Source organism: Muscardinus avellanarius (genome assembly GCF_963383645.1).
Source record: "Muscardinus avellanarius genome assembly, chromosome: 3".
NCBI classification, from domain to species: domain Eukaryota; kingdom Metazoa; phylum Chordata; class Mammalia; order Rodentia; family Gliridae; genus Muscardinus; species Muscardinus avellanarius.
In genome coordinates, this window is record NC_137788.1 from 15,073,955 (window position 1) to 15,088,975 (window position 15,021).

Sequence of the window (15,021 nt, forward strand, 5' to 3'; positions counted from 1 at the left end):
ACAGGGTCTCTTAAGCCAGCGGGGCTGCCTTCAAACCAGCATGATCCTCCCGTTTCCGCCTCCCAAGCGTGGGGATTACAAGTGTGCACCACCATGCCCGGCCTTATTTTTTTATTTTGAAGCAGGGTCTCACTAAGTTGCTGAGGCTGGCTGCAAACCTGCAATCCTCTTGTGTCAGCCTCCCAAGTCCTGGGATTCCAGGCAAGCCCCACCATGCCTGGTGCCCTTTTTATCTGGAAACAGGCTTGCTAAGTTGTTGAGGCTGGCCTTGACCATGCGATTGTCCTGTCTCAGCCTCCCAAGTACTGGGATTGCAAGTGTGTACCGCCACACCTGGCTGAATCTTTTTTTGGGGGTTTGGGGGTGTTGATGCTGGTGATGGAACCCAGAGCCTTATGCATGCTGGGCAAGTGCTCTATAACTGAGCTATACCCCAGCCCATGTCTGAATCATTTAACTGATATCACAGCCATACAAGGGATGGGGGGGGGTGCTGGCCGTCAGCCCTGCTGTGTAGAGGAGCAGGCCAAAGCACAGAGGGCTGGGACTGTGGCCCAAAGTAGAGCGGGGAGAATGGGTTGTGAGGGCGCCGCCCTGACCGCAGATCCTGCGCTCCCTGCCGGGTTTTGTTGCCAGCTCTTGCTTGCTTTCATCTGTGGAGGCTGGTCATGCCCCCATGGGTGAGGACTGTATCTCTTTTCTTTCTTTCTTTCTCTCCTTCTTTCTTTTTTCTTTTCTTCTTTCTTTCTTTCTTTTTTCTTTCTTTCTTTTTTTTTTGTGGGCCTTCTACCTCCGAGCTACACTCCCAGATTGATTTTTTTTTTTTTTTTTTTTTTGGTGGTACTGGGGGTAGAACCAGGGGCTTTCTACCTCCAGGTTATACTCCTAGACCTATTCTCTATTTTATTTGGAAACAGGGTCTCACTAAGTTGCTGAGAGCCTCACTAAGTAGCTGAGGCTGGCTTCGGACCCGTGCGATCCTCCTGTCTCAGCCTCCCAAGCGCGGGGATTACAAGCGTGCGCCACCACGCCTGGCTTGTGCTGTGTCTTTATTCTCCTCAGACTCAGGGGTTGGTCCGGGCCAGCTGATGGGGCCAGAGTGAGCTGAGATCGGATGACCCTGGACAGGAGCCGGCTCGCCCGGAGCTGAAGGCTTCTTCTTTTTCTCTCTGTAGGACCAACCCTTGCTGCTCAGGAAGCAGTGTCTCCCCTCCCGGGCGGTCCTCCCAGGCTGGGAACCTCCCTCTGCAGCGATGGCCTGGAGGAAACTGGGTGCCAGCAACTTCTCCCTCTGCCCCAATGGATCCAGCCGGTGGATATGGGACGTGTTTGGCGAATGTGCCCAGGACGGCTGGGACGAGGCCAGCGTGGGGCTGGGCTTGATCTCCATCTTCTGCTTCGCGGCATCCACCTTCCCGTGAGTACCGTGTGGGCATGGCTGCAGGTGCCGCACACTGCCAGGCTGGCTGTGGGCCTGTCTAGACTCCAGGCCAGCTGGGCTCCCTCCCTTCCCCAGCCATAGCTACACACTTCCAACCGCTCAGAGAGGCCCGCAGGGAGCCCGCCATAGACCATGCTGGGCAGTGCTGGCACAGAAATAACAATGTTCGCTACTGTGTATTGAGTGCCTGCTGTGTACCCGCCTGAGTTCTTTTTTTTTTTTTTTTTGGGTGGTACTGGGGTGGAACCCAGAGGCTTTCTACCTCCGGGCTATACTCCCAGACCTTTTTTATATTTTATTTGGAAACAGGGTCTCACTAAGTTGCTGGAAGCCTCACTGAGTAGCTGAGGCTGGCTTCGACCCCATGCTATCCTCCTGTCTCAGCCTCCCAAGCATGGGGATTACAAGCGTGCGCCACCACGCCCAGCTACCTGGCTGAGTTCTAAGGGCTGGTTCTGGGCTTCCCTTATTTGATCTTTACGATCCTGTGGAACAGGTACACTGACTTCCCCTGTCTCCCAGATGAGGGGATTGGAAGCCTGAGCGGTTAAGTCCCCTGCCGTAGGTTGCACAGCTGGTAAGGGGTGGGAGTGGGAGGCCAGGATGCGTCCAGCATGGCTTCTGACCTTAGAGCTCGCACCGTCTGCAGTGGCGAGGACAGCAGCGAATGTAAAGTAGTGCGGCCCCCGCTGTTACGGGGCGCCGGGCACGGGGGCGTAACAGTGCCGGGGTCAAGAGCATCCGTGCTCAGCTCTGCTGCCGGCTGCCTGCGACCTGGGCAAGTCCCTTTGTGGCTTTGTGCCTTTTCCCCGCCTGTAAAGTGGGACTGTCGCTCCCACCCCAGGTGGCTGTGAGGCTGGCGGGAGGGGCGTCTGTAAAGGACCCAACTTGGGCCTTTACACAGTGTGTGTGTGCACATGCCTGTGATCCCAGAACATGGAGACTGAGATAGAAAGATTGCAAGTTCGCAGCTAGTCTTGCCTGTGTGTGTGTGTGTGTGTGTGTGTGTGCGTGTGCGCGCACGCGCGTTGGGGGGATGCTGCAGATGGAACCCAGACCTATTTTACTTTTTATTTGGAAACAGAGTCTTGCTAAGTTGCTGAGAGCCTCACTTAAGCTGCTGAGGCTGGTACTGGAGATTAAGTAGCAAAGGTATTTTACCACTGAGCTGCATCCCCAGCCTTTTTTTTTTTTTTTTTTTTTTTTGGTGGTACTGGGAGTAGAACCCAGAGGCTTTCTACCTCCAGGCAATACTCCCAGTCCTATTTTATATTTTATTTGGAAACAGGGTCTCACTAAGTTGCTGAGACCCTCACTAAGTAGCTGAGGCTGGCTTCGAAACCTGTGCGATCCTCCTGTCTCAGCCTCCCAAGCGCGGGGATTACAGGTGTGCGCCACCACGCCCGGCATCCCTAGCCTTTTTTATATTTTTGAGACAGGGTGTTAGAGTTTGGATTTAAAATGATCCCTAGACCTCGTGTGTTAGACTAGACCTTCATGTTCAAAGGTGGGCCTTGGCTACAGTGACAGGTCCCTGAGAGTGTGGCCAGAGTGTTGCCTCCTCCTCCTCTCTTCCCTGCTACCAGGAGCTGACGGTCTTACCATGATGCTCTAAGGACCCGTAGCCCTGGCTTCTGCTTGGAAGCTGATCTAACATGGACTGAAATCTCCAGAGCTGTGAACAAATAAATATCTTCTCCCTTTAAATTTTGCATATCAGAAGTTTGGGCCACAGCGGTAAGAAAGTTAATCAAAAAGGTCTCCCTAAGTTGCACAGGCTGGCCTTGAACTTGTGATCCTCCTGCCTCGGCCTCCTGAGTAGCTGGGATTACAGTCCTGGGCCAACATGGCCTGGGAAGAAGGCAAGACTAGAGGCTGGGTATGTAGCTCAGTGGTACGGCACTTACCTAATATGTGCGATACCCCGAGTTGGATCCCTAGCACTGAACACACATGCTTACGCGCGCGCGCACACACACACACACACACGCACACACACACACAATGTCTACATATCAATATCAAAAGGACAAACACCAGCTAGGTAATCCCAGCACTTGGGAGGCTGAGACAGGAGGATCACAGGTTGGAAGTCAGCCTCAATAACTTAGTGAGGCTTTCAGCAAATTAGTGAGACACTGTTTCCAAATAAAAAACTTAAATAGGGCTGGGGGAGGTAGACTGCCCCTGGGTTCAATCCCTAGTACCAAAAAAACAAAAACAAAAAACAAGCCAGGTGTGGTGGTACAAATCTATAATATAGTACTTTGGGAGGCTGAGACAGGAGGATCACAGGTTCAAGGACAGCCTCAGCAAATAGTAAGACCCTCATCAACCTAGCAAGACCCACAAAAGAAGGAGAAGGAGAAGAAGGAAGGACAGAAGGAAGAAACTGTCCTTCCCTCATTGAATTCTCTAGGCCCCCTCCTGGCATCTTGACCTCAGGACCACATGACCTGGTTCCAGGGTGGGTGTGGCCTGAGTGAGCCAAAGAGAGGCTACCTTGCCTTTGTAGAGCATCCATTTTGGCACCCTTGAGGAGACAGGGAAGGAGGGTTAGAGAGGCTGCAGGTTGGGAGGCTGCCGTGGAGGCTGTAGAAGTCGCTGCCTGGACAGGGCTGGGTACTGACGGAGGCCGAGGAGAAGAGGAGGCTGAGGAGAGCCTCCCTGTGCGCCCAAACTCCGCCCTGCCTGAGGAGCCTCCCTGTGCGCCTGGCTTCCCCTGGCTGATTCAGCAGGGAGGGGCTGGTGGGAGTCCAAGAGAGGCCCGTGGGCATCACCCAGGGGAAGGGGAAGCAGGGGAGGGCCAGGGGCGGAGCTACTTCCTGAGATGTGAAGGAGGAGGTTCCTGGGGGCGGCATCTGGAGAGGAGCCTGGAGGAAGGGACAGCAGCCCGGCAGGGGCGGGAGGCCTGGGGCCTTGCCAGGAGTCAGCGACAGTGGCTCCTCCTTACTGAGGAGCCGCGCGTTAGCTCTGATGTTTTCTGGCAAGACTGGGTTTTTAGAAAGATCTCTAAGAAGCCGGGCGTGGTGGCGCACGCTTGTCATCCCAGCATTCAGGAGGCTGAGACCTGAGGATCACGGTTCGCGGACAGCCTCAGCTACTTAGTGAGGCCCTCTGCCAACTCAGTGAGACCCGGTTTCAAAATAAAGAATAAAAAATAGGGCTGGGGGGGTGTAGCTCGGAGGTAGAATGCCCCTGGGTTCCATCCCCAGACCCGCCAAAAAAAAAAAAAAAAGAAGAAAGAAAGATCTCTAAGAGAGTCGGGCGTGGTGATGCTTGTAATCTCACATTTAGGCCCTTTGCAACTCATTGAGACCCTGTTTTAAAATAATGAATAAAAAATTGGGCTGAGGGTGTAGCTCAGAGGCAGAATTCCCTTGTGTTCCATCCCCAGTACTGGTAAAAAAAAAAAAAAGATAAAAAATAAAAAATAAGCCGGGCGTGGTGGCGCACGCTTGTCATCCCAGCATTCGGGAGGCTGAGACCGGAGGATCGCGGTTCGCGGACAGCCTCAGCTACTTAGTGAGGCCCTCTGCAACTCAGTGAGACCCTGTTTCAAAATAAAGAATAAAAAATAGGGCAGGAGGTGTAGCTCGGAGGTCAAATCCCCTTGGGTTCCACCCCCAGACCCGCAAAAAAAAAAAAAAATAAATAAATAAATAGCCAGGCATGGCGATGCATGCCTGTAATCTCAGTACTTTAGAGGCTGAGACAGGAGGATCACAGGTTGGGGACCAGCCTCAGCAACTTAGAAAGACTCTCTGCAACTTAGTAAGACCCTGTTTCAAAACAAAAATTAAAAGTGGGCTGGGGCGTAGCAGTGGTGGGATGGGATGAGGTGCCATTTAATTTTTCTTTTCTTTTTTTTTTTTTTTTTTTGCGGTACTGGGGATGGTACTCGGGGACATTCTATCTCCAAGCTACACCCCCAGCCCTAAAAGTCTTTTTTATTTTTGAAACAGAGGCTCACTGAGTTGCAGAGGGCCTCACTAAGTAGCTGAGGCTGTCTGTGAACCACGATCCTCCTGTCTTAGCCTCCAGAATGCTGGGATGACAAGCGTGCACCACCATGCCGGGCTCAATTTTTCTTCTCTTTTTGGTGCTGGAGATTTGAACCCAGGGCCTTGCACATGCTCTACTACTAAGCTACAGTCCATCCATCCATTCTTTCTTTTCTTCCTTCCCTCTGTCTTCATGCATGTGTGCAGATGGTGGAAAAGAACTTTGAGGGGCTGGGGTGTGGCTCAGTGGTACAGCACCTGCCAAGCATGTGTGAAGCCCTGGGTTAGATCCCTTTCACTATCAAAAACAAAAACAATAAGGGAAGGTGGGGCAAGTAGGAATTTGAATAGTAAATAGCCTGTGTAATAGGGGCCAAGAGTAGAGGCCGGGCCTGATGGCACAGGCTTGTGATCCCAGCATTCGGGAGGCTGAGACAGGAGGATCGTGGTTTTCAGACAGCCTCAGCTATTTACTGAGGCCCTTTGCAACTCAGTGAGACCCTGTTTCAAAATAAAGAATAGAAAATAGGACTGAGGGTGTAGCTAGGAGGTAGAATGATCCTGGATTCCATCCCCAGTTCTGAAAAAAAAAAAAAAAAAAAAAAAGTAGAGGTCTGGCCAGGGTGTGACTCCCAGCCGCAGTAACCGACCTCCTGGGTCCCCAGTGAGGGGATCCTGACAGGCCCAACCTCACGGGGGTCGTGGGGACCACAGGGCTGAGCCCAGCAGCATTGCCTCATGCTGAGATTCTGTCTTACACTGCCCTCAGGTCCTGAGAAAGGGTCCCAGTACCAAAGGCCTTTGGGAAACCACCAGGGAACCAAAAGCCTGGGGTTTTTTTTTTAGTTTATTTATTTTTTTATGGTGCTGGGAATTGAGTCCAGGAGCATTCTACTTCTGAGCTATATACCCAGCTGTATTTTATTATTATTTTTTATGGCACTGGAGACTGAACCAGGAGCATTCTGCCTTTGAGCTACACCCCCAGTCCTGTTTTTGAAACAAGATCTCACTAAGTTGAAAAGGGCCTCACTAAAAAGCTGAGGCTGGCTGCGAACCAGCGATCCTCCTGTCTCAGCCTCCCAAGGACTGGGATCACACGCGTGTGCCCGGCTTATTTTGAAACAGGGTCTTATTAAGTTGCAGAAGGCCTTGCTAAGTCGCTCAGGCTGGCTGAAGCCGTGGCTTTTGTTACAGAGGTGCAGGAACCTGTCTTGTGCTTCTCCACGGCCCTCTGAGAATCGGGCTTTGGTTTGACCTTATTACGTGCTCCTGGACAAAGGGCATGGACCCTGGCCTTGGGACCCCTGCCAGCATCGCCACCCACATAAAAAAAAAAAAAAGCCAAGCCAGGGAACTATGAAGTGGCTCTCAGGACCTGACCAAACTTTAGGACCCTGTACAGACCCTGAGTCCCCCATGGAGACCCCAGGGTAAGATGGAAGAGAATCCAAATAATGCCGCGCTCTCTTTGGGAAGGTGCAGGGCGTGGAATTCCTGGGCTGAAAGGGATTCCCCTGGTAGAAATCTTCCTCCTGCAGGAAGGGCAGGCTCCCAGGCCCTGTCTGTCCTCCGCCGCCCCTGCCTCCACCTGCAGGAAGGGCAGGCTCCCAGGCCCTGTCTGTCCTCCGCCGCCCCTGCCTCACTGCCCAGTGGCCGTCTCATGGAGGGAAGGTGCCCTCGTTGGCCCTGGGAGGCGGCGTCGGGGCTCTCGGCCTCTGAGCGGCCTCCCTCCTCTCCCACAGCCAGTACATCAAGGCCTGCAAGACGGGCAACATGGACCAGGCCCTGTCCCTGTGGTTCCTGCTCGGCTGGATCGGCGGAGACTCCTGCAACCTTATTGGCTCCTTCCTCGCCAACCAGCTGCCCCTGCAGGTGGGCCGGTCCCCGGGTGGGCTGGGGCAGACAAGGAGAGCCATGGGAGAGGCCCCGGTGCCAGGCTCCTGACCTCCATTCCCTCTGCAGGGGCCAGCTTGGAGCGAGCCTCTGCGGCCACACTTTGTGACAGTGGACAGTCACTGCCTTTCTCTGGGTCTCAGGTTCCCCGCCTGCAGTATGAGCCTATCAAACACTGGGGTCATTGTGTGTGTGTGTGTGTGTGTGTGTGTGTGTGTGTGTGTGTGTGTGGTACTGGGGATTAAACCCAGGGGTGGTCTACCACGGAGCCACATCTCCAGCCCCTAAATTTTCTTTCTTTTTTTTTCTTTTTTGGTGGTACTGGGGATTGAACCATGGGGCATTCTACCTTCAAGCTACACCCCCAGCCCATTTTTTTTTTTTTTGGTGGTACTGGGGTTCCTGGAAGCCCTTCTACCTCCGGGCTACACTCCCAGACCTATTTTTATATTTTTATTTGGAAACAGGGTCTCTTAAGCCAGCGATCCTCCTGTCTCCGCCTCCCAGGTGCGGGGATTACAAGCGTGCGCCACCACGCCCGGCCCCAGCCCAATTTTTTATTCTTTGTTTTGAAACAGGGTCTCACTAAGTTGTAGAGAGCCTCACTAAGTAGCTGAGGCTGGCCACGAACCAGTGATCCTCCTGTCTCAGCCTCCCAAGTATTGGGATTACGAGCGTGCACCACCACGCCCAGTATTCCCAGGCCTACATTTATTTATTTATTTATTTATTTATTTATTTATTTATTTATTTATTTTTTGTGGTGCTGAGGATGAAATCCAGGGGCCTTCTACCTCCAGGCTAATACTCCCAGACCTATTTTATACTTTATTTGGAAACAGGGTCTCACTAAGTTGCTGAGAGCCTCACTAAGTAGCTGAGGCTGGCTTCGAACCTGTGCCATCCTCCTGTCTCAGCCTCCCAAATGCTGGGATTACAAGTATGTGCCACCATGCCTGGCTTCCAGGCCTACTTTTAATTTTTATTTTGAAACAGGGTCTCACTAGGTTAATGAGATTCTCACCAATTGCTGAGGCTGTCCTCAAACTTGTGGTCCTCCTGTCTCAGCCTCCCAAGTACCGGGATTACTGGCGTGTGCCACCACTCCTGGCTCCCTTTTAAGATTTTTATTTTAAGACAGGGTCTCAGTAAATTGCTCAGGCTGGCCTCCAACTTGCTATCCTCCTGCCTTAGCCTCCCAAGTCCCAGGGATTACTGGGAGCCCCACTGTGCACCTGGATTTTCTGCCTCTGAGGGCTGTGACCCTGACCTAGTTTTCCAGGTATGGGACCCTACAAATAAAGTTTTCCTTGAGACCCAGATGCCGTCCTCCCTGGCCAGGCGGAGCTGGGGCACACGTTAGTAAGGCGGTATGGCATCCAGAAGAGAGCCGTCACTTAGCTTCAGGGTCCCGCACGTCCTGACTGGTCCTTGGCCTTGGCCCCTGCCCGGGCTGGACACTCGGCCAAGTCTTCTGCATCCTTGATCTTTCATCGTGCCAGGCCAGCGCTCATCTCTGCTGTCCAGCTGAGGAAGCGGAGGCTCAGAGAGGTGGTGCCATTCGGTCAGGCCGCCCAGCTGGGGCGTGACGGCATGCCTGGGGACCGCATTCAGTGCCGGACTGCCTCTTTTCTCGTGCAGACCTACACGGCCGTGTACTACGTGCTGGCAGACCTGATGATGCTCACGCTTTATTTCCACTACAAGTTCAAGAGGCGCCCCTCGCTGCGTGAGTACGGCGCCGCCCGGGCCAGGCGCTCTGGGACGGCGCAAGGGCCTGGATCTTGCGTGGGGAGGTGGGCTTCCCAACGCTGGGCGATAAACTAGACCTCAGAGGGCCTTATCTACAGGCCTGAGCCTTAACTGGCCAAGATAGAGGGTCAAGGGCGCGAGCACATCCGGGCCTGGACTGGGGGAGGCCCCAGTCACTAGCCTGTGCTTAGAGCCAGGAGGACGAGGACGTGCCACGCAGCTGCCTGTGCACTCTGGGATTCAGAAGGGGCGGGAGACATAGTCACGGAGGGGGCTGTGTCTTGGCGTTTCTGCTTTTGGTCCCCTCCCCTCCCCCCGATCCCCTGCCTTATTGACTCACCTTTACAACTTTAGGAGAAGGATACTGTTGTTATACCCATTCTACAGATGAAGAACGAAAGCCCAGAGGGGTTAGGTCACCTGTCCAGGGCCACACAGCTGCTGAGGGGCAGGGCCAGGACCCCAGTCCCAGCCTGTGGCCATCCAGACACCTGACCTTGGCTTCTCTCCTGCCCCATGGCCAGTGTCTTCCCCCATCAACTCTGTGCTCCTGTTCATCCTGGGGACCGTGTGTGTCTCCCCGCTGCTGAGCGGCGCTGGCCCGGTGGCCACCCCGAGGGAAGTGTTCCGGGGGCGGACGCTCCTGTCTGTGGAGCCGGGCAGTAAGGTGAGGCGCGGGTCTGTGGAGGTAGGATGGGGTGGCGGCTGGCTGGTCCCCAGGCTCTCCCTGCTCGTGGGCGGGGGTGCCCCTCTAGGAGGGACCTCTGCCCCCGCTAGGCCCTGAGCCCGCTTTCGGCCTCCAGCCCTTTACAAAGCGGGAGATCATTGGCTTCGTCATCGGCTCCGTCTCCAGCGTGCTCTACCTGCTGTCCCGGCTGCCTCAGATCCGCACCAACGTGAGCATGAGCGCTGAGTGGGTGGGCGGGGCCGCAGGGGGAGAGCGGGGTGCGGGGTGGGGGTGGGGGCCCTCTGGGTTAGGCAGGAGTGTGGTGCGGGAGCCTTTGCTAGGAGGGTTGGGGCCACGCTCACCATGGGCCAAGTACATCCAAGTCTCTGAGCCTCAGTTTCTACCTCTGGAAAGTGGGTGTGGTGCTGCCGGCCATCGAGGGGTACATGAGGCCTGAATGCGTCTCAGGAAGTCAGGGCACAGGAGGGAACAGCTGAGCTTAGAGGTCAGGGCGGAGGGAAGCAGGGACAGGGTCGAGGAGGCATGCTGGGGACCAGAGAGCGGGCATCGGGGGCCAGCAGGCATGTGCCGCCATGTTCTCTGGGGGCCTGGGAGAAGTGCTTGGAGTGGGGATGAGGTGCCTGGCCCTGGATGAGCTGGCCTGTCTCCCAGGCCCATGTTAGGTGCTGAGCACACAGTGAAAACCCAGCTTAGAGGACATACAGCTTGGGGCAGACAGACACAGGAGCGGCCTCTTTGAGGTCTCTCACCCCATGCTCCACTCCCAGTTCCTGCGGAAGTCGACCGAGGGCATCTCCTACTCGCTGTTCGCCCTGGTGATGCTGGGTAACACGCTGTATGGGCTGAGTGTGCTGCTCAAGAACCCAGAGGTGGGCCAGAGCGAGGGCAGCTACCTGCTGCACCACCTGCCCTGGCTCGTGGGCAGCCTGGGGGTGCTGCTCCTAGACACCGTCGTATCCTTCAAGGTGTCAGGGCCGGTGGGTGGGGGTGGGATGGGGTGGGGTGGGTGGCACAGCTCCTGCTTGCACACAGCTTCAGCATTCATCATCCTGTCTGTTTTATCTGTCCATCCATCCAGCCACCCACCCATCCATAAAACCTCCTGTCCATCCATATCCACCTTCCTTCCTTCCTCCCATTCATCCATCTACTCACTCATCCATAAATCAAACATCTACCTATCCGTCCACCCACCCACCTACCTATTCATCCCATCTATTCACTCATCCATAAAACCATCCATCCATCCATCCATCCATGCATTCATCCATCCATCCATCTATCCATCCAACCATCTATCCATCCATCCATCCATCCATCCATCCATCCATCCACCCACCTACCTACCTATTCATCTATTTATTCATCCATAAATCCATCCATCCATCCATCCATCCATCCATCCATCCATCCATCCACCCACCCACCTACCTACCTATTCATCTATTTATCCATCCATCCATCCATCCATCCATCCATCCATCCATCCATCCATCCACTTTATAGTGCACACCTCCTGTGTGCCAGGCACTAGGTCCCTCAGTGAGCAGGAAGAGAGTGCTCCTTGCCTGGGGAAGCTTGCGTCTCCATGTGGAGTTGGGCAGAACACAGAATTAACAGCTAGTTACTTCCTAGCAGTGGTACCAAGAGCTCCCGAGAAAGCCAGCGAGAGAGTGTTACCGTGGGACTGTCCTGCATTCGGGGGGGAAGCCAAGACCTCCACAAGGGTCATGAAAACTGTGGCCTGAAGGAGAAGGAGGTCAGGCTACCACGGCAAGGGAGGAGAGTTCCAGGCACAGCTGGTGCAGAGGGCCCGAGGGGTCGGGCAGTCAGCCCATGGGGGCTGCAGGGGTGGACACGGGAATGGAGGCACGCGTGAGCCAGAGTCAGAAGAGCCTGGGTCCAAATCCTGCCTGCTCTGCACCCTTGCCATGTGACGCGGGGAGCCCATCAATCTGCCTGCTTCTGTGTCTTCATCTAAGTCGACAGTGGCTGTCTGACCAGCGTAACGGGCGATTACGTCAGATGGGAAATCTGAAAACTCCCACGTGACGCAGCACTCGGTGTGTGCTTGGTCAGTCAGTGTTTGCTGGCTGCTGAGCAGGACGCTATATGGGTCTCATCAGGGAGAAAGTAAACAAGGCCATGTTCTCAGTCCCTGTGGGGTGCAGTGAGAAAAGTTGAAGCTCTAGTGGCCTCAAACGGGCCATGCGCTTGGTGGCCCCTCAGGATGCTGTGGGGTGGGAGGAGGGATGGGGCCATGGTCAAGGACGCTGCCTAAGGGAGGGAGATCTTGGCGCGGTCCTGGGGGTGGAGTGGAGGGTGCTGGGCTTAGGGAGCAGGGACTGCTGCCAGGGTGGAGGGTACAGCAGGATCCAAGGCTGGGAGGCCTGGGCGGCCCCTCCCCAGCAGGCAGCTCATGAGAGGCCCTGGTCCCTGGGGCAGGGCCATCACATCCTGCTGGATTTGGCCTTAATACGGCCCTCAGATCTCTATCCAGTTCCTGGTGTACAGGAACACCACCTCCTCCCCAGAGCATGAGCCCCTCCTCCCCGGCTGACCAGCTGCAGACTGACCAGCACCCCAGGGACCTCCGGATGCTCCACCCAGGAAGGGACAGGTGTGGGCCGTGATCTTGCTGCGTCCCTGGACTGGGCCTCCGTGGTGGTCTGAGAGAGGCTACAACTCCTGGCCCAGCCGCCCCCCTGCGGTGGCCTCCAAGTCTTCCAGATGGGCTCTTCTAGAAGCAAGACTGTCCCCAGGGCTGGCCCGCCCCACCCTGGGAACAAACCTTCCTGGGCAGCTGCCCCAGGGGCCTCCAGAGGGGCTACAGCTGAGAGCTCGGGTTGCTCAGAAGACAGAGACCACCTCTCCAGCCACCTACCTCATTTGCCTGCACACCCTCGGGTCCATGGCTGCAGTGCGTGGACCAGGACTGTCCCACTGACTCAAGACAACCCAGTAAATGGCACCTCCCAGGGCCGCCTGTTCTGTTTCTCTTTCCCAGGCACTGAGGGTCTGGGCTGCTCTGGGGAGCAGTGGTGGATGGGGGCCCAGGGTGAGCTGAGCCACAGGGGACCACGTCGGCCTGCAGCCCCTGCCCAGCCTCCCAGGGACTCTGATTTCTTTGACCTGCATCTCTGTGTCCTCTTTGTGACTGACCCCACCCGAATGTGGGGGAGACCACAGCAAGAATGACATCAGCGAGGTCCCTGCCCCGGAACAGGAAGAAGCAGAGTGCTTGAGGTTCAGCTCTGGCTTCTTGGAGTCTTGTTCTATTTGTGGAACAGGATGGCCATGCTGCAGCTTCCTAGGTCTTTATAAAGATGAAATGAACCGGGCGTGGTGGTGCACGCTTGAAATCCCAGCACTTGGGAGGCTGAGACAGGAGGATCGCAGGTTCGCGGCCAGCCTCAGCTATTTGGTGCTGCAATTTAGTGAGACCTTGTTCCAAAGTAAGCCATACAATAGGGCTGGGGTGTAGCTCAGAGGTAGAAGGCCCTGGGTTGAATCCCTGGCACCAAACAAAACATTGTATATGTGTGTGTGTGTGTGTGTGTGTGTGTGTGTGTATGTGTGTGTATGTGTGTATTAGTCTGGCAGGTAGGAAGAGCTCAGTAAAGGTTAGAGTTGTTGATTTTCAGCTGGAGAAGAGGCACAACTAAGTCTCCCTGGAGATCAGGGTGGCTTCCTGGAGGAGGTGACAGGCCAGCCAGATGGCTAGCAAAAGGTAAGGAGAGGGAGGGTGTGGAGGTGGACTTGACCCCCACACACCTGACCCTGGGTCCAGAAAGCCAAACTCAGGACCTGGGGGCTACCTGGAGGGTGAGGGAAGCCACACCGGAGTGGGCCCATCCTGGTCTGGCTCAGACAGAGGAGACCTGGCCCCTCCCCTGTAGTTCAGGATGCTCAGGAGGGGGAGGAGGGGGCCTGGAGACCTGGTAGCTAGAGATGTGACCAGAAGATGAGACCCACCCAGGGGGGAACCCTTAGGGCAGGCTCAGAGGAATGGCCTTCCACTGGATTGATCAGTGAGGTTCTTCTACTGAGCCACATCCCGTTTCTATTTATTTATGTGTTTATTTATTTTTAGTGGTACTGGGGGTGGAACCCAGGGGCTTTTCTACCTCCGGGCTAGACTCCCAGACCTATTTCACACTTTGTTTGGAAACAGGGTCTCACTAAGTTGCTGAGAGCCTCACTAAGTAGCTGAGGCTGGCTTCGAACCTGTGCGATCCTCCTGTCTCAGCCTCATGAGTGTGGGGATTACAAGTGTGCACCACCACACCCGGCTATTTATTTATTTATTTATTTATTTATTTATTTTCGGTGGTACTAGGGTTCCTGGAAGCCCTTCTATCTCTGGGTTACACTCCCAGACCTATTTTATATATTTTTTAAATTTGGAAACAGGGTCTCTTAAGCCAGCGAGGCTGGCTCGGAACCAGCGCGATCCTCCTGTCTCCGTCTCCCAAGCGCGGGGATTACAAGCGTGCGCCACCATGCCCGGCCTCAGGCTATTTATTTTTGAGACCAGGTCTTACTAAGTTGCCCAGGCTGGCATTGAACTTGCAGTCCTGCCTCAGCCTCCTGAGTAGCTGGGATTGCAGGCATGTGCCACCATACTCAGCCTCCAGCTAGATGTTGAGGGCAGAGGGAGGGTGGTCGGGGAAGGGGGCATGTGCGAAGGCTGAGTGAGGGTGGGGGCTGCCTTGGCAGGGCTCCCGAGTGCTGAGGGAAGAGCCTCTGTGGCTGGAGAGGGGACAGGAGGAGGGAATGGGCTGAGGCTGGCAGTGAGGGCAGGCAGAGCCAGTGTCCCCCGGCACCAGCCTTGGGGACCCGTGGAACTAGTGTGCCCCGGCCATTTGCTGGGTGCTGGGCCATCGTGCCCTTCAGGTGCAATTTTGATGGCCACTTAGCAGATGGGGAAATGGGCTTAGGGGCATTGGGTGACTTGCTCAACAGAGCAGCAGCTGCCTGCACATGAGATCCAGCTGTGGGGTCATCCCATCCCACTCCCTCCCTCCTGGACATCCAGGCTTCCCCCTCATCCCGAGCTCTGCTCCCTCCTCTCTGTCCTGAGCAGCCACTTCAGGAGCCTCTGGCAGTCCTGGAGCGCAGGGGAGGGCCCCAGGCCACTGCTGGCACTGACCACTCCGTGCTTCAGGTGCCCTTTGCCAGCCAGATGTCTGGCTCCATCCAGGGCTGGGTCCTGGCTTGACACCAGTCACCTGGGGCCG

General features: G+C 55.4%; 1 protein-coding gene across 1 annotated transcript; it reads left to right on the forward strand.

Annotated features, from left to right (window-relative positions):
* Positions 1–1,253: 1,253 nt before the first annotated feature.
* SLC66A1 (solute carrier family 66 member 1) lies at positions 1,254–12,341 on the forward strand (the record flags this gene model as incomplete). The annotated part of the gene is made up of 7 exons (XM_080693452.1): positions 1,254–1,417; positions 7,191–7,320; positions 8,983–9,070; positions 9,618–9,760; positions 9,897–9,989; positions 10,549–10,734; positions 12,270–12,341. The coding sequence occupies 7 exons, from the start codon at positions 1,254–1,256 to the stop codon at positions 12,339–12,341; spliced, it is 876 nt and encodes a 291-aa protein (XP_080549578.1).
* Positions 12,342–15,021: the final 2,680 nt, after the last annotated feature.